General features: G+C 35.0%; 1 protein-coding gene and 1 long non-coding RNA gene across 5 annotated transcripts in view; one reads left to right on the forward strand and one right to left on the reverse strand.

Annotated features, from left to right (window-relative positions):
* Positions 1-20,576, forward strand: part of LOC111511375 (uncharacterized) — a 113,885-nt gene that overhangs the window by 78,336 nt on the left and 14,973 nt on the right. For 2 of the 4 annotated variants that reach the window (XM_074174052.1, XM_074174050.1), the window contains exons 5-10: positions 48-302; positions 5,061-5,204; positions 8,346-8,547; positions 12,377-12,546; positions 16,910-17,067; positions 18,321-18,580. In XM_074174052.1, coding sequence (XP_074030153.1) covers positions 48-302; positions 5,061-5,204; positions 8,346-8,547; positions 12,377-12,546; positions 16,910-17,067; positions 18,321-18,580 — 1,189 coding nt within the window. The remainder of the gene's footprint in view (positions 1-47; positions 303-5,060; positions 5,205-8,345; positions 8,548-12,376; positions 12,547-16,909; positions 17,068-18,320; positions 18,581-20,576) is intronic. The other 2 variants (XM_074174051.1, XM_074174053.1) reach the window with 2 other exon arrangements.
* LOC141481812 (uncharacterized) lies at positions 9,926-12,383 on the reverse strand. Its single transcript, XR_012465194.1, has 2 exons — positions 10,731-12,383; positions 9,926-10,631 (listed from the first exon to the last, which is right to left on the reverse strand). It is a non-coding gene; the product is annotated as an uncharacterized lncRNA (long non-coding RNA).

The following is a 20,576-nucleotide window of genomic DNA, read 5'->3' on the forward strand; positions in this document are numbered from 1 at the left end:
TCATTAAATGATATCGAAAATAGTCTAATTCTGAAAATTTGTTGCAGGTCATTACGAAACCATTCCAAAGTAATCAGTTGGCTCCTCATATGTTAACGGCAGCTCAAGGAAAACAGGTTCTCCAAGGAACTCAAGCAACGACATTCCCTTACACCACGATTCCTACTATACCGACGACCCAAAATCAGCAAACTTTAGTCTTCAGTCAACTAGGCGTCCTCAGTTCCCAACCGAATATTTTACCTAACCATTCACAAGGCAATGGGCAAGTCAACCAGCAGAAACAGCAAGAAATGCATAAGGTGAATTATGTTGCTCACATTGACAGTAGTTGTATTAATTTTAATCAAATGTATTGTGACTAACATTATTTATTATTTTTATAATTTTTTGGTTGATTGTTTGTTGGGATGTCCAACCTGACAAAGAACAGTTAATGTCAGTATCTACGCTCCATGGGGTTTGGCTACTGAGCAGTATAAAAGTTTACAAATCATTTTTTGGCATCAATCTATACAGGGCTTTTCATGATGAGCGTTAATTAACCGTTTCTGGCTAACTATTCAATGGATCAACCTGAAAATTCCACAGTATGTATAAGTTAATATGACCTACACGCCTAAACTATTTTAGACGAAGCGGCGTTGTCGCTTCAACTATAAAGTAGCGGCTTCTTTGATTTTTCAAATGGAACACCCCGTATATAATATCATATTATGATTCATTATCACTTTGTCAATAAATTCATATACTATTTCCCTATACCTATCTATTACCGTTTAGAAGATATAAATTAATTTTGATATTTTTTTACCAAACATAAAATTCTATAAATGCTGATAATCTTGAACTCTCTTGCACGATCAAATTTGAAATGGAGTGGAGTGATACTATGAGGATCTTCACTCCGAGTCATATTTTCATTTGCCTCATACTGGGTCTTCAAAAAATGCAGATACTTTGATCTCATGAAAAAATGAGTGGAACTCAATTTTTCCAAATGGAACACCCTGTATATTTCAACATTTTTGAGCTCTACATCCAATTTTAGATTAACTTTGTTCAGATAATACTATTTCTATTTTGAACCGTTTTCGAGATAAACTGTTTCAAACGGAAATTGACATGGTTTCCTTGTTCATCACTCATTTTTGTAAAACAGATTTCGTTTGATGTTTCTCAATTAGTCACAGATAATACAATGAAAAGATAATTATTAAAATACTCCTCAACCATCGAATAAAACTTCTCTTCAAACAATAGTTTTATTAACGCTGAAACACGAACTGAAAATAATAAACCCATAAATTAATGAGTTAATTTAATTGTCAGTGTATTTCAGAATATGTTCAAACACATCTCCACCTCTACTTAAACAAACATGTAATCTCTTCAAAAGATTGTCATGTGAAGCACTTCTGATCAAGTCTGGAGTCAAACTATTGAAAGCAGTTGTAACTCTCGATTTCATATATTCCATTGTTGTTATTGGAGTAGAGTGAACCATATTTTTAATGAAACCCCACACGAAATAATCTAATGGATTGCCATCTGGTGTTCTAGGAGGCCAACGAAAAGGTCCATTATTACCAATCCATCTGTCTTCGAAGATTTCGGTTAAAGCTTCGCTGACTGAATGAGAATTATGGAGTGGAGCACCATCCATTTGGTACCATACTCGTTCTCTTCCTGGTCTATTATTTAAAATCATTTGAATTCCATTCCTCAGTAAATCTTCATATTTTGATGGAACAAACAATCTTTATGGAACAAAATACATTGAATTGCCATCTTTCTTGAAAACCCCTTTGGCGGACAACATGGGGATTTTCTGACGCCCAATAATGACTGTTGTGTCTATTGAAAACTTCATTTTTTGTGAACTTGGCCTCATCTGTCCATATGATATTGTCAAGGAAATGTTCATCCTCTTGAGTCTTGACAAGTAACCATTCAAAGAATTCCACTCTGTGAGGTAAATCAGTCTCTTTCAAATGTTGGACACAGTAAAACTTATAGGGATGCCATTTATACTTATTAAGAATTTGACAAATTGTCACGTAGCCTTGTGCAGAGAAGCATTTGGAAATGGATGAAAGTATCCCAAAACTGTTATACCATTGTCATCATCATTCACTTTAGTCTTCTTACGAATGATTTTCGGACGGAAGGTTCCATTCAACCTACAGTTTTTTAGTAGTCGATTTATCACATTATTATTCGGCTTCGGAAGTTGTGGATATCAATGTATACAAATTGTAACTTTTTCTAAGGTAGGTACATACCAATTTCGAATTGACTTATCTGAGACAGTTAAAAAAACTGGATCAAAAAGAAATATTACTAAGTATAAAAAAAATATCCAAAATAAGTGATGAATTCAAAAAAACGAGCAAGAAAACCACGTCAGTTTCCGTTTGAAACAGTTTATCTCGAAAACGGTTCAAAATAGAAAAAGTATTATCTGAACAAAGTTAATTTAAAATTGGATGTAGAGTTAAAAAATGTTGAAATATACAGGGTGTTCCATTTGAAAAAATTGAGTTCCACTCATTTTTTCATGAGATCAAAGTATCTGCATGTTTTGAAGACCCTGTATGAGGCAAATGAAAATATGACTTGGGGTGAAGATCCTCATAGTATCACTCCACTCCATTTCAAATTTGATCGTTTTAGTGCAAGAGAGTTCAAGATTATCAGCATTTATAAAAGTTCATGTTTGGTAAAAAAAATATCGAAATTAATTTATATCTTCTAAACGGTAATAGATAGGTATAGGGAAATAGTATATGAATTTGTTGACAAAGTGATAAAGAATCATAGTATGATATTATATACGGGGTATTCCATTTGAAAAATCAAAGAAGCCGCTACTTTATAGTAGAAGCGACAACGCCGCTTCGTCTGAAATATTTTAGGCCTGTAGGTCATATTGATTTATGCATACTGTGAAATTTTCAGGTTGATCCGTTAAATAGTTTGTCAGAAACGGCTAATTAACGCTCATCATGAAAAGCCCTGTATACAGTGTGAACCACTTGAAAGCGGGACCCCTCCCTAAAATTTGCATCCTGTCTCCGATTTAGAAGAACTCAATTTTGAATTGTAGAGCTCAAAAAACTGTAATTTGAGACCAAATATCATTTTCTTTCTACAAAAACCAAGGCCTGCTGCGAATATTCTTACAGGTTGAAATCTGATCAGTTAATCATTGGACAAATTAAACAATTGAAAAACAATATTCAACAAATTATTGTAGACAGAAACAGTAATGAACGTTCATAAAATTTTCCATTCATTGCATTCATTACAATGCACTTCTCATACCTTCTTCTAATAGTCAATATAACTTTTCCCAGTTGTTCTGTTGTAATTACTGACTGCTGTCTGGACTTGTAAACTTTTTGCTTCACAGTACCCCAATGAAAAATCTAGCGGAATCAGGTCCGATGAACCTGGCGGCCACTCAATGTAAGGACTATTTCGACCTATCCATTGATTTCCATAATTATTATTTAGCCATTCTCTTACAATAACTGCGTTATGTACAGAAGACCCATCTAATTGAAACTTCAAATTCAGGCGATCCTGCACTAGTATGTTATGTATTGCGTCCCAAAACTCATTTCTCAAAAAGTCTACACATATAATTCCATTCAGATTACTCTCGAAGAAAAACGGACCGATAATCTTATCTTGGATTATTCCACACCACACATTTATTTTATGGGAATATTGCAATTAGGATTATCCGCAGAACAGTTCCTTGAATTTTGGGACGAGACTACCCCATTTGTGGAGAACGTAGCTTCATCACTAAACAAAATTGTTTTGAAGAAGTTTACATCAATCAAATACATTCTCCCACAAACAGAATTCTAACCTTCTTTCTTCATCTCCCGGAGTGTGTAAAATTTTTGGTTCGAATAGTTTAATTTTATTTTTCCCAATGCATCCCCTGATATTTTCTCTAGGGATATTTAAGTTCAAACTTCGCTAGCTTGAATGAGGATTATTACGGAAATATTGCAATATTCACGCGCCATTTTCATTCTCACGATGTGGATTGTTTCTGTTTTTGAGCATATGTCTCGATACACAACTTGTTTCGTTAAAAACAGAATTTACGGTTCACTGCTGCTTACTGGAAGTTTATCAGGATGTCTGTTATGAAATTCTCTGGCAGCTTAGCTTCTCTTGCCGAAAGAGCATTATCTCCGATAAGGCGCACAAGTTCTATTTTATCTAGCATATTCAGTTCTCCCATGGTAAATTCCTACCGCTTTACAAAATATGTTTCTTACTAATCTGGCATAATGTGACGTTACTGTTTCAATAGTATTTTTGTTTCCAGTGCCAAATGAAAAGAGCATGGTGTTTCACGGCCAACTCACCAAGATTTAAAAACCATTTAAGAGGTGTGCAGTTAACATTCTATCATAATACAATGTGAATGTTGATTCGACCACAGGATTATCAATATTGAATGTTTTTTGTTGAAATTTGGCATACCACCATTTGAGCGGGTGCCCAGTCCAATGGTGACTTTGAATTTTTTGCTAAAAAATCGTTAATTCGATTTCTTGTATGAAAATATTCGCAGCAGGCGTATGAAAATGATATTTGCATCAAAAGTACAGTTTTTTGAGCTCTGCAATTTAAAATTAAGTTCTTCAAAATCGGAGACAAGATACAAATTTTAGGGAGGTGTCCCGCTTTCAAGTAGGTCTCGCTGTACATTTTTGAAAATAACTTTGTGGAAAATTCAGCTTCATTAGTGGATCTTTCTTTTATCTTCATTCAGTTGAATTCAATTCTTAGTTCGTGTGCAAATGTTTTTAATTCCATTTTGATGATTTCTCAAAGTAAAAATACATCAGTGTACATTCTGATTGATTAAATGGATATTTATATTTTCCAACTTAATCTGTTAGCATCACACTTTTCTAGCAGAAGTTACAGAAATAGCGATGAAAGATAATATAGCAAGTAAATGAGATCCATACTATAAAAATGATAATGATAAAATCTTCCACTCACCAATACGAAATTTTCCATAGGTCATGGGAACTCAAAAAGTGCAAATGCAAAAAGTTGCAAGTAGTCAGGGTCAAGTTGCTCAAACTCAACAAGGACAATGTGTTCAAGTTTCCCAAGCGATGATCGGCACACAGCCGACCGCACAAATTATCAGTCCGTTACAAGTAAGATTCTAATGATAAATAACCAGTAGAATTTGACAGTAGTTAGAAAATGACAGCAATATTTTGGCATGGATATTATAATATTTCAGTAGACCTAGGCATAGATTAATACATTGTTCAGTAAACCCGGTAGATTCTAAATATAATATGTAAACAAACATTCAAAGAAATATAGGCTTTCCTCAACTGGAAATTTAATTGAACTTCTGGGACAAGCTTCAGTGTGACCACAACATATATTTTCAAGACCTTCATGCTCGTTCATTAAATTCCATGGGGTCAATTTCCATTTGTTGATGGAAATTCGCATCTTTGAAGAACGAATGGATTTCAGTGTCGTTGTTTTTCGAGTTTGAAAGCCGTAGATTTTTGGAGTTTCTTCCTGACGTTTCGCTGGCGCGAGTGGCTAGCTTCTTCAGAGGTTTAACCATCATGGCTAACTTTTAGGCTTCATAAAGCGATTTTAGGCCTTGCTGTTCGTTACTCTCGAATTCCTTAAAATGGGGTTCCATATTGGATTGAGGTTCACCGCTTCTTCTTTTCTGTTGAAATGCTCCGTGTGTTTGTGGATCTCTATTGCCTCCAGTACCAGTCGGCTATAGTATCCCTGGTTGGGGGCAATTAGTTCTGTTTTGTTGGAAAACACAGCCTTGATGGTTAAACCTCTGAAGAAGCTAGCCACTCGCGCCAGCGAAACGTCAGGAAGAAACTCCAAAAATCAACGGCTTTCAAACACGAAAAACAAGGACACTGAAAACCTCAGCCGCGAAAGTCTAAACCATTTTGTCAACGAATGGATTCTTCATTTACTACCTGGGCTGGAAAGTCTCGGGCCTAACACATAGATGGCGCTAGTCATACTGCATTCGCCGCTTTTTCAGTTAGTATCAACCTTCAAAAGAGAGCTGTTGAAATTTCATGATATTGTACTCATAAGTTTGTGACTTCTTGTGCTAAGAGTGACACTACTTTTGTTATTTTCAAAACAATGGATCAAAAACTATTTCGGCTTCTTGATGGGAAAAAATACAAGCGAAACGATGGCTTGAAAAGTGTTAAAGGACTCCGCTCCATCAGAAACAACAATTAAACTTTGGTTTGCTGACTTCAAAGGTGGTCGCAGAGACACCGATGATGTAGAACACAGTGGACGTCCAAATGAGGCAGTATCACTACAAAACATTAAAAAACTCCACAAAATCGTTTTGAATGATCGAAAAGTGAAGTTGCGTTAGTTAGCTGACATTTTGAAGATATCAAAAGAACGTATTGGCTTCATATTGCATGAACATTCGACTATGAGAAAGCTCTGTTTATAGTGGGCGCCGCGCGAGCTCACTGCGAAATTTTTGCGTCGATATGTGACAATGGATGACACATGGATCCATCACTTCACTCTGAAATCAAAACGATCATAATCTGAGTGGAGAGCAACTGGTTAATCTCGTCCAAAGCACCCTAAAGCACAACAATTGCCTGGAAAGGTTATGGCCTCGGTATTTTGGGATGTGCGTGGTGTTATGTCCACCAACCATCTTGAGAAGAGAAATATCAACAAAGTCAATGAAAACAATGGCAAAACTACATGAATCGAACATCGAATTGCTCCCCTATCCATCGTATTCGCCAGATTTGGCTCCCAGTGACTACTGGCTGTTCGCAGATCTCAAAAAAATGCTCACCGGTAAGAAATTTCTCTCGAATGAAGAGGTTATTGCTGAAACTGAGGCCTATTTTAGGGCAAAAGATAAATCCTTCTACAAAATTGGTATTGAAATACTAGAGTGGCGTTGGAATGACTGTGTAGCTCTTGAAGGAGATTAAGTTGATGAATGAAGCCAATTTTGAACAAAAAAAAAATCGCGGTTTATTTCTTAAGCCCGGGATTTTCAGCCCATGTGTTACTAATATATTATTATGTCTATTGGCTTTTTGACAATGAGTAGAATGCTTATTTATTCCTGATCTTTATTCACAAGAAGAATACAACTATTTTCACAAGAAATCTTTACTAACAAAGTTGAACTGTTGGCCTTACTTATGACCTCCTTCCTTAACAGTTTCTTCTAGATTTCATTTCCAACTACTAAGTTTCTTTTATTTCTTCATATGTAACTCATTTATGTTCCTTTTTACAGATATATCTATATCTGCTTTGGTGCTTGCTTTGTTTTATTTTTATTGTACAGATGTCTGCTGTGTTCACTACTAACTTCTGAATCCTCTCCAATTTCCATCTTTAGACCAACGTTATCACCAAAGTTTGGTCTATCAGTCCTCAAAAATAAAGTGTTGAGTTTTTATTTATTTTTTTCGCTTGTTGAATTTCAATGTTCAATTCTACTTTCGCTTTACTTATAAGTTCAGAATGTTCAGGAACTTCAGATGACATTATTTCAATCTGGAAGTTTGACGACTGTTCAAAAAATAAGATGAATGTTCAAATTTCGCGGGCTACTACTCATTTATTATTATTGCATCGATGCAATGATGCACCAATTATCTTTCTTTCAGTCATTCTATTTTAATCTCAGAATTGTCATATACATATGAAGTTGCTTTCTTCGGGTGTTCATCCGTTGTGTATTTTTCAAAGGCCGATGTTTTGCCATCATCTCAGACGGCATTTTCAAGATTTGTTGTCGCCTTGATAATGCCATCTGAGATGATGGCGAAACGCCGACCTTTGAATAATTTATAACGGAAAAGCAACGTCTCGTATTCCACCATCCGTAAAAACATACACTGTAATATGAAATAAAATTTGGAGTGATCGGAATATTACTCATCTATATATCTTTTAATTTTCATAGAATTACTTTCTAGCAGCTTGACTTGATTATATTTATATATTTTTTAATTCTTCAACCATTAATTTACTGTACTGATTATTTACTTTATGTTCTGTAAATGGGCAAATCCTGTTGGGTTTACCGATTCATTATTATTATTACTATTATTCTTATTATGTCTCCTGGGTTCAATAAACGTGAATTAACCTGCTAGCAAGAATGCATATAATGAATGGGACTGCTTCAGATTCAATGTATTTCCTGCCATTCATATGAAACAAAATCCAAATCATGTTTTAGTGATACTTATATTTGATGTGCCATTTCTGAAAAACTTCTTTTGTTACAGCCAAATGGTCAGGCAATGCAATTTGCCCCTTGGCAATTTGCAGCTAACGGATTGCAACACGTATGGACGACAAACGGCCTCCAACCTCAAGCTTTACAGTTACAGAATCCAATATTCATAAGAGGCACACAAGCAGATGGCACTCCAGGGATGTTTCTTCAACAAAATCCCCAGGCTGCTACCATACAGACTCAACAGAATCGTAAGTTCAATTTGTCTTAATTTGTTGGTTAAATTAGTACCTACATGGACTGTTCAAAATCAAGGTGAATGTTCCCTTAATAGAACTTTTGGACGAGTCGGCGCGCCATCTACTGGACAAATGGAGAACTATCGAAACGCGACAAATTTAAAATACTATAGCTCATCCAGAGAGCATTGGATAATGGTTATTGAGCAACGACCAAGTATATTATGTCTCCCTTGAAAATAGCTTATTTTTCAACCTTACACAATTACAATGATAACAAGATTACAATATCAGAACAACAAATCTCAAATAAACCGGCTATTAACGGAATATAAACCCAAACTTGGAAAATGCCATTTTTACTAGACAGAAAAAGTTTACCTGCTAAAAAGGGTTATGTGACTAACTACTTTGAACTCATCTTTGAAATGCACATGACACACAAAATGACTTTTATGAATTTACTCCTTCGTTTTATTAATCAGCAACGGATTGTTAACTTTTTCCATCCACATTTCAAAAAGTTCAAAAGTTCTGGTTGAGGAAACCGATGACGTTTACTCTGCAAATCATTACAGTTTTGGCACACAGCATTTTCACAATGAAACACAAGAATAACGGAATCAATGAACTGAAATACAAACTGATATTGACAACAGACGCATTCTAATTTATATATGTACGTACAGATCATTTGTTTTATCGTCAGTCAGATCGGATGATTTGATATTTGATTGACGACATTGACGTTTGACAATCGGATGTCGGATAGTAGGTAATCTGTTTTACCCACAGAAACATATTTTTGACAACAGCGCCATACTGGATTCGTTAACAGAATTAAAACCAAGTTCTGCTAGGGCCCAATGTATAAAACTTCACAAGCCCTCGACAGCACAATAACTAAATCAAACTTTCAAACACAGTAATAATTATTTATTTCAACAGAGAGTTCATTGAACAAGCGCCATCTAGTGTCGAGTAGCAATACTAGGTTTTACAAGAATTGTAGTCGATTTATTCAACTGTAGGCTGTAGATGTTTCTTATGAACCCTTACAGATGGCGTTGTCTACAAAATCAATTAAAATTATATGTTCGTAACAATAACTTCTACTTTAAAGCAAATTCAAATCCAAGATAGAGTGGATGTAAACATTGACATGCCCTACGCACGTGATATTGAAAATCCCAAGAAGTGGCCAGGGTCGTATTTAGAACCAACATCTTGTTGATCGCAAATGCTATATCATACTTAGGAAAACTTTTTTATAATAACTAGTGAAATGCACAAGTTTTGCAGTTTAACGGGAAAAATGCAGATAATATGTGTAATATAAAAAGATTTTCATCGGATTTTTCACAGCGCGCTCAAGCATTATATGAAAAGAGACGTAATTATTTCTTTATTGATAATTTTTATTTTATGTAAAATCAAAAGGAATATTAATCAAAATTATTCAACTGGATGAATTTGTCTCTTCATCAGTAGTGTCATCCTCACCAATCTGAATTATCAGTGGTTCGATTTGTGCCTCTATTATGTTATCAAGCTTCCACATCTTTGTCTCGACTTCCGATATCACATGCAGAACACACTTCTCCCATTTCTCCGCTGTGACTCTTTTCAAAGCCTCATCAAAAAGTACTTTGAGATCTGCAAATTTGAACGTGGTGTTATGCTGAGCTTCAAAATTCTTCACATCCGCCCATATTAACTCGATGGGATTGCCATCTCATCGACTATATATTTTTGGTATTCAAGCTTGCGCTCCTTGACAATTTTTAGTAGCTGTACACTCAGCATTGAGTCTTCAAAGCTAATATTCTTTGATCGCAGCCAATTTTGCATTTCAACCTTCTTTGAAGACGTCGGAATCTTCTCTAACCGTCGCGAATGATAAGGTGCATTGTCCATTACAATCACAGCATTATCCTCCAGATGAGGTAGAACTTTGGAAAACCACTGTTCGAAAGATTCACCGTTCATTTATCCGTGATAATCTCCAGTTTTCTTCGACTCAAAACACCACAGCCCTTCAGCAACAAACCCATTCTCATTGCCGATATGACAAATAATAAGCCGTTTTCCTTTACCTGAAATTATGAAGAGTTATGTAAGTAAATAAAACAAATACTCGGGTTACTTTTTATATATTGAGATTGAGGCAGGTCTTAATATAAATATAAGTTTACCTGATGGATTTGTTAATCCGGTGGATAGTCCATCTAGAAAGGCCCTCCTAGATGAGGTCACAGTTTCATCGACCCTTACTTTAGGGGTAGTATGACCAGCATTAACCCAGGTTTCATCCATATAATAAATTGTTCTCTGTTGTTCTCTATAACACAATTTCCTCTCTATCCAATAATAAACTATTGCGCCCCCGTTTTTTCTATACAAAATTCAAATGTTTCAATACTTTATGGAATGTTGACCGCTTAAAACTTAGCAATAAAACATCTTCATTTATTTCTGTGAGTACTTTATCTATCGTGGGTATTTCATTTCTGAAATGCACTTTCCTCCTGATTGCATGTTTATCAGCATCATCTATTGATTTTATAATGGTTTGACGATTCTGATTTATATTCGGTTTGGAAAATGTATGATTTTGTTTATATTTCCGTAAAACATTGTAAATCGAAGCGCAACACACTCCAATTTTATCGAAAACTTTCGATTCGACTTCGTCGACAGTCGATGTCTCAATTTCTTCCATCTCTTTCTTGAATACATTTAAAATCACTTCTTTCATCTCAACACTCAAATGTCTTTTTTTGGATCGTTTCCTGGCTGGACTCAGAGGATAGCTCACAGTGTCATCAGCAGTGTCTGTACTGGACATCTTGGAAAACAATTTTAAACAATATACTATAACGCACGCCACACAAACGACTGATTACAACCCTGAGGGAACCGAACTCGTACCAAAAAGGCGAATTCACCAATGAACGCTGCTCTTTCCATCTGACACTGGGCGATCACGTGAACATCACGCTTCGGTTTTGTTTTGTTTTACTCTATTTTGGATTTGGATAGACTGGTGAACGGCTGTCGTAGAAAGAAATGCAATGCATACAACACACAGACACACCATACCTACATATTTTTACACTGTTTAATGGCAAATCTGATATAGTCGTGATGATAATGGCGGCGATTTTAAAAACGGATGTCAAAATCTTAATGTTATTCTGAATATTTCAATACTTTCTACAATATACATTAAACCTTGTGAATTTATTTACGTTTTGTCATGTGATGCGGAATTTATTAATAGGTAAGGAAATCAATTGCTCGCACTTTGATCACTTTGTGGCTAGCTACATTTGAACTCTAGGGGGGGTGCATTTGCTCCCGTCTGCCCCCCGTTGGTGACGCCCTTGGGGACAACACAAAAATTGGTGAATAAATAAATACTTTTTGAGAAAAATGACAGGGTATGTGATATTTACTAACTGGAAATTCGGTAGCTTCTGCATTATAAAACCTATAACCTGAAGTTTTCCGATGAATGCAAATTTCCTATATCATAAAAGTAGATCTCTGAGAGTACTTTTGAAGTTGTAGACGTACTCTTCGTTCCCCTCCTAACATATATTACGTAAATAACTTGTCACCCTCATGAAAATATTTTATAAAATAATTGTGAAATTGAACGCCATAAGAGCATTTATTTTATATGTGTTCTGATATATTTAATACGAACCAGGTCAAAACTGGATAGAAGTAAACATTCCACGTGTACTTTGCAGTAAAATAAATTTTACCAAGAGAACATTTGCATATGGATTATATAATTCTAGAAGAGAACTAAATGTTTTTTTTTTTCATCTAGAAACTATCGCAACACAAGGAACGGTTCAACAAATAACAAAACCAAGACCAACCAATGAAATTCAACCCAAACAACAAGCGACGCGACCCTTGAACATACTGCCTTCCAATGCTGCCAGTATCCGACCTGCCAGTTCGGTTTCAACACAAACTATTGGTGCTCAAACTCCCGTAAGTATATATTTATTATTACGTTAGTCAGAACACGAATCATCTTTCAGGTGAAGTGTTACATTTCTTCGATTTTAAAATGTTTTCCGGGAAAATGGTTTATTCCTGTTTATGTACATTATAATCTGGATTTTACCAGTTTCCTATATTATACTGGGAGATCTCTGTGAGCCTTCGAGAAGTTTAAAGATATATGCTCTTCGTTCCCCTCCCTACATTTTGATTACTGTGCTTCTATTATTTTTCTGTTCAATCTAAACATCGCAATCACAAAAACTTAAAAATCGCGGTATGCGCATTGTTCTAAACGTAAATAGATTCACCAAAATCGGAATCATGTTACAAACTTAACGGTGGCTACCAGTTTCTTTACGGTTGTATCATAGTAAAAATCAACCAGTAAGTCCACTCCCACTACTTTCATTCATAAATTAACAAAGTTATCAGTGACCTCGAAACGAAGTGCGGAGCTAATTTCTTTCTTTTACCATAGGCTTGCGCTCATATAAAAACGACATTTAAGGATTATAACCCTATTTTAATTTAAACTTGTTGTGCGTTTTGAATGTTAGTGTTATAGGCACGGCAGCTCTGGTGTTAGGGAGCGAGTCATGGGTTCATTAAATGTGGGTGCTCTTCGACAGGGCGCCACTCTATTTACAGACAAAAACAGAGAAATAACAAAAATGATTGAAAGACCTGTTGAACTGTACGGTTATATAATGAGGTATCAACAATAAAAATGTATGTACAATACTACTATTTCCCTTAAGGGATATTTCAATGATTTACCTTCTATTGATTTGTACTTTTCATTTGAAAACTTCCTAAGTTATTTTACATCCCCCTTATATTGGCCAATACATGAGTTCACATGTTAATTTCTTTCAATATCATATTGCTGATGATTATTTATTTAAAATTTAAATGTTGAGTGGTAAGTATTATCTTCTCTTAATATAAATAATTCTTTGGATCCTGGAGTTATAATTAATGGATAGACCTAACCTTTTCTCCAGGGCTAACGTCCAGAATTATAAGTCCTGATGTTAAAGCTTGTTGCTTTATTGGGAATCCTTGAATCCTCTTGACTGGGCTGACAATGAACCAGCAGAAATACTGAGTAACTGGTCTCTAAATATAACCATCTACATTGATAGTAAACCAAAATCCCATCTACATTGATATCAAACCAAAATTCCATCTACACCTCATGGGCCTAACAAAATGGTAAATGGCGTACCCTCCTCACAAATCAGGGAAGAAATTTAGGTATCTTAAACCTTAAATTATCTTAAATTATAAAAAAGCCAACCGATCTGCAAGTGTAACTGTTAGAAAGTTCAAATATCAATCGCCAAAACTTACCTTCCAAAAAGGAAAAGCCTTTTATGTAGATATTATTCAGAAATCAAATCAGGAATTACCACACAGCCTTCCTCGTGAAATCTCACCTCGGAAAAAAAACACCTTTTTCCTGTCTGACCAGACTTATTAATTTACTATTAAGAAAAAACAATTGAAATCGAAATTTGCTTTTAGCGCATCTCGGAAATCGAATGAAGGTCATATCCTGTCATAAGACAGTCAAGGCAGCCACCTGTTGAATTGTGTCTATCCTAACCAACTGATGGTAATTACGTTTGAAATGACTAATTGTTACATGCAATGAAGAATTTATATAAGGAAAATATCTCAATAATACTCTTCTCAGGAAATATATTATCCTCTAATTGTTTATCATAACAAAGCGTCATGAGATTAGATGTTAGTAACAACAAAGCGTACCTGGGTATAATGGTAACATTCTGTTGGACGAAATCTAACTTCGATTCATCTGACATCAAAAGGTAAATAAAGGCATTTAACCTTCAACAATGTTTATGAATGAAATGTAAAATGGAATTCGAAGCTTAGGAATTATGCAAAGACAATTATAATGTTCCTGATGAATTATATACAAGACACATAATTGAGGATGTTTGTTATGCTAAAAACTTGACAGAAAACAGAAATGCACAACTCATCTCAATATATAATGTTATGAATGCTGCATAAGTTTTTTTTTTTATTTGAAGTTTCAAATTGTTACACACTTTCAGGTATCATTCAGAATGTTTACTTGTTATTTTGAAAAGTCATTTTTAACGTTATAGGATATTATAGAAGATTTTGTGATAAGTTACTTATAGTCAACAAAAACTAAAAACAATAATAACAACAGCGAATAAACTAAACACAATATCAATTTCCGACCGTTTATTATAACGATGCTCGTGGCACCGTCGAATCCTTCGATACTACAGCACTGAACGCGTTAGATGAGAATCTCATTCTAAGAGCGTTTGAAAGTCCCCGGCAACTCGGGCGGATCACGTGGTACCACCTTCATATTTTCCTGAACTTATTAGTTTACATTTAGAAGAGCACAAATATGCCACAAGAAATCATACTAATTTTCATGTATACAGAACAAGCAGAAGAAGTGCCACCAATTCTTCATTTTTCAAAGAATGCACACAATAAATAAAAGATATTGAAATCCATTTAAAATGCTAGATAGAATAATACTTGACTAAATAATATCAATAATAAGAGTATTTGTATGTTGTTTTCTTCTATTTACCATTGTGTTGGAGCTGCACTTATATTGCAGTGTATTTTTCAATATCACGATTTTTCAAACTAGAAATTACTATTATTGAACTATATCTACATTTTTATTTTATATAATTATGGACAATTTCATAATTGTGATACTGCGTTTACTGGAGTCAACTTATTTTATTCACAAAGATAACACTAATACAGTGCAACTCAAAAAATTGAAATTTGGAATAATGAAATTAATGCATGAATACTTTATTTTGAAGTGAAATTGACAGATGAAACTGTCAAGATGACGACTGGGCGAAATCTTGAATGGGTATGTGTTTCCGGAAACACATACCCTTATCCAGAAAAAAATTACGTTTGGCTGGAATATTGGGAAACCATATTGTAGGGCCTCTATTTATTGATCAAAATTCAAAAGAGAACTGCATTTGAATATGCTGGAAACTACTGTTGAAATCGTTGAAGCGAATCCTAATGATTTCGATATGGATATTGTATTCCAACAAGATGGAGCACCAACACATTACTCCAGACAAGTAAGAAACTATTTGGATACTACTTTTCCCGGTCGGTGAATTGGCCGTCGAGGTCCTACAGAATGGCCAGCCCGCTCGCCAGATTTGATACCTTTGGACTTTTTTATGGGGCTATTTGAAGCAAAAGGTATACGAAACTGAACCTGCTTCAATATTGGATATACGGCAGAGAATAATAAATATTTGTAGAGATATTGACGTTACTGTGTTCGAAAATGTGCGGCGTGAAATATCGGATAGGCTGTTCATATGTCAAGAAGTTAAAGGCAACCATATTTCGAGCATCCTCTGAACTGACCTGAAGCTTATTATTTAGTTAAATGTCAATGTATTCAGGCAATTATTAAATGTTCCGCCATTTTGTAGTAGGTGTAGATATTGACTTCATATTCTAGGGTTATGAAGTATTCGTCAGGAGCTTCAAAATGATGTGTCACAAGACCCCCCTCTCCATTTAATTTTTTTCCAAATGGCGCCCAGTCGCCATCTTGAAAGTTTCATCTGTCAATTTCACTTCAAAATAAAGTATTCATGCATTAATTTCATTATCCCAAATTTAAATTTTTTGAGTTGACCCGTTTAAAAATAAAAGGGAGGGACATTAAAGAAATGCACTGTATGATACTCTTTTAATATTCACGTGATTGCTCACCTCGCTTCTCTAATACTAACTCACCACTACTCGCGTTAAACCAATATTGATGATCCGATTGTCAACCTGCTACTTGTATAGCGGTCTGTATTTCTGGTATTTTCTGGAAACTTCGAGTATCGGGTGTTCAAGAAGCGGTGTTACAAGCCTCATATACAGCAGAAGCAGATTCGAATACTGGGCAGAGCCGCTGTGTTGCCAGATTTTAAACAATTTCCTCAATTTAGGGAAAAAGCAAATGTGGAATGTCGTGTTCATTAAATTTTTGTAAAAAAAATCATAACTCAAAAATCTCATGTGTTAGGAAATGGGTACAATCATTTTCGCATTTAGGAACCAAAAATTAACAAAAAACTGCCTTTGGCATTACAGTCGTGAATTAGCTGTAAACTAGTGTAATTATTGTGTTTCATATAATGTTGTATATCAGGGTTACCTATTTCAATAAACATATTCTTCTTCTTCTACATAAATTATTGTTATTTTTTCATTATTATTTCGATAATGCATTTTTTATTTTATTTTTTTTAAATAATAATCGTTGCCATTCTGGTGATAGACGTTTTATTTGCAGGCCTCAATGGGAGGTAAACCAGGAGCGAAAATTCGAACAAAAGCCCCCCAAGTGAGGACGTCACCCGCGCCAAAGGCAGATGCAGCAAATCAAACACAGATCAAGCCATATTCCAATTTGCAACATCCCATTGTCGGAAACAAGTATGTCTTTTGTTGCTAGTTTTCTCGCCCTTCATTAAAATTATTTTGCAAATCATTCCCCACTTCTATGTTTTTTTATAATATTTATGTAGTTCCTCCGTGCATATATTTTTCACAAGTTAAATTACTGAAAAAAAATTAAACCCGAAAGTTTCATGAACTGCAAATTATCACAGTAGACATTTCCTGGTTTATTTATATAAAAATAATAATTCCATTAAGAAATTATCAAAACCAAGATCATGTCTGACAGTTATACGAGGGGTACTATTTATATTTTGGGAATAGCAAATAATAACAAACATTTTTCAATGAAAATGGCTTTATTGTTTTCTAAATATTCCCCTTGATGATCAATATGCTTCAACTGCTTCTTTAGCGTTCGTAAATCGTTAACCACGGAGTTCACCTTTGATATTCGTGAACAAGAAGAAGTTACTGGGTGCCAAATCAGGACTGTACGGAGGATGCTCAAAAATTCACCTGTTTGATGAGATGAGAGCTTGCATTGTCATGATGGAGAATGATTCGTCTTCTGCGGTTAGTTTTACGAATTTCTCCGAAAACTTCCGGCAAACAAATGGTCGTGTACCGCTCAGAATTGATCGTTCTACGTTGCTCAAGTGGAACAGTGGCCACATGATCCATTCGGCCGACGAAACAGGCGACCATTTGCTTCGCTGTGCTTCTTCCACGAACAACTGTTGTTGGATTTAGCTCGTCTTGGCGATCGAACTACAACCACGACTGAATTCACTATACCAGCTTTATACTGTGGTTTTTGATGCTGCTTTACTGCCATACACAGAACTGAGTTCATCGACACATTCTTGTTGAGATAATCCACATCGAAAGTTGTAAAAAATAATCCGACGAAAACTTCTCTTGAAATTTCCATTTTTTGGTCAAATTAATTTTCTTAACTCACTGTCAACAAAACAAATAGCACTTGTACATCAGAACGTTGTGAGTACATTCATGCTAGAAAATGTCAAACTTTATTATGATTTTGCCACATTTTAACTATTGACATTAGTGTTGCCAGTTCGAAAAATATAAATAGTCCCCCCGTCGTATAATGTTATTTTTTGGTCAATTATCATTATCAGTGAAATCAAATCTATCAATGAATAAAATAATGAAATCCTGCTTCTGATAAATATCTGGAATAGTTGTTGAATACTAACTCGGAAATTGATATCTACCAGAAAATTTGGCACATGCAATAATAATTTGCACCTTCAAAATTTCAGAATGGTGGTAATGGCTCCGGGTTCGCCCATGACAGCAGAAAAGGCCCAACAAATAGCGAATCAAAACAAATCTCAGCAGCACGCTCAACAACAGCAGCAGCAGCAGCAAGCCCAACAGCAGGCTGTTGTAATGCATCAACAGATACAGCAGCAGCAAGCGATGCAACAGTATCAAATTCAGCAAGGACAAGCACAGCAGCAGCAGCAGCAACAACAGCAGCAGCAGCAGCAGCAGCACATACAACCTAAACCAATGATGAGTGAGTCATTAAATATATCTTTCAAACATGCCACTGTGCAAGAAATTGTATTTTATTGTTTTTTAATAGTGAGTGAGTTTTGTGTATGATTATTGGATAATATAATTTATTTTCCAGTCTAAAAAAATCACAAATTATTAGAAAATTTATACAAGTAACAATGATTTTTAAAAAATTTGAAAAAATTGATAAAACCTTTATTGGAATCGATAGAATGATCAAAATAATTTAATATTTGAAGATGATTTCATGCAAATGTTGTCTGTGGCTCCGCTTAATATGGCCCATGTGCAAGGTCCAATTTTGGCACCCTCTCTCTAAAATATCGACCGGTATTTCACGTATAAATGCTTCAATATTGGCTTCCAGAGTGTCAGCCGTTGCTGGTTTATCCCTGTAGACATGAGCCTTAACATGACCCTACAAGAAATAATCCAAAGGCATTAAATCACACGATCTAGGTGGCCAATTGACGGGCCCCAAACGTGACATAAACTCCAGATGCGGCAATTTTGCATGTTAACGTATCCATTCAACCAGAAATGAGCCTCGTCGCTGAACACAATTTTTCGATAAAAGTGTGGATCTTCTTCCAACTTTGCCAGCACCCATTCACCAAATGTTATACGTTGTGGGAGGTCGTATGGCTTCAATCCTTGCACCAGCTGTATCTTCCTTATAAAAGGTTTCACACCCAAATCCTTTTGCAAAATTTTCCACGTAGTGGAGTAACAGAGGCCAAATTGCTGCAAACGGCGGCGAATCGACATTTCACGGTCATCACGAACACTGGCGGATACAGCCGCAATATTTTCTTCGGTCCTCACTCTACATATGCGTGTTGGTGGTTTAACGTCCAATAATGTAAACTGGGTTCGAAATTTAGTCACAAGCTTCCTCAGTAGGCCGACGAAACTGCCTATAAATTGGAAGAAGTGCACGATGCAGTTTCTTCACCAAGCATGAATTTTGATAATAAAATTCAATAACTTACAAGCGTTGTTCATTCGTAAGTCGATTCATGGTTAAATTATTGACCGAACTGAACAAGTTTGACAATGACACAAGACACGATTCACGCGTGATCTGTCAAAAACAGTGTTGCCAAAAAGATACCAGCAAAAAAAAACCATTTTGAACTATAATTCAACATGGATTGTAACATAATATTGTAATCTAATAAAATAATATTTCTCTTGGAATTTTAGAATCAACCACTTATGTAAGAATTTATGTTGAATGTTAGTAACTGGTGAAAACCAATTTCAATATTATTGGTATTGGGTGAATTCATCAATACAAACTCAGTACTATATATGATAAAATCATTTCAAAATAAACTCTTTACAAAAATGTAGATCGAGAACAGATACAAACTGGAGGAAAAAGCCCTTTCAAAACAATTATATTCAAATACGTATATCAACGCTGAATTACACAAAAAAAAATTCTCAGTCAGTCTTGTTCCCCAAACAACAGATATAATTTATAAAAACACTACACTATGTAATATTATGGAAGAGTATTGATATAAATTTCATTTACATAGGCAATTATCATCTATAAGGTGAACTTCTTCAAATTTTTGTATCCAAAATACTTGTCTTCAATTCCTCATCATCACTGATTTGAACTATTAAATTCAAAAACACACATTTGTCGCATGAAATTACAAATGTATGTCACCGAAAAAGACAAATTTGCTCTTGTCAGGATGACAGTTCATAAAGACAGCCTGTTTAGTTCTTTGAAATAATCCCAGCCGTAGATATTTTGATTAAATTGAAAAGGAAATGTTTTTTTAAAAGATTTTTAGATAATTTGTTTTTGATAAAAAATCTTTATGGCTGTCTACTTCTCCATCTCTATATAGGAAATGTGGAGAAAACTCCCGAAGAAAGAAAGAAAGTAATAAACTTCAAAATAAACTTTTCACAAAGATGATGCGTAGATCATGTAAAGAAGCAACTGTCAAACACAAACTGGAAGAAAAAGC

Source organism: Leptinotarsa decemlineata, unplaced genomic scaffold (assembly GCF_025532065.1).
Source record: "Leptinotarsa decemlineata unplaced genomic scaffold, Ldec_3_MD MMD2_tig00000505_RagTag_RagTag, whole genome shotgun sequence".
In the NCBI taxonomy this organism is placed as follows: Eukaryota; Metazoa; Arthropoda; class Insecta; order Coleoptera; family Chrysomelidae; genus Leptinotarsa; species Leptinotarsa decemlineata.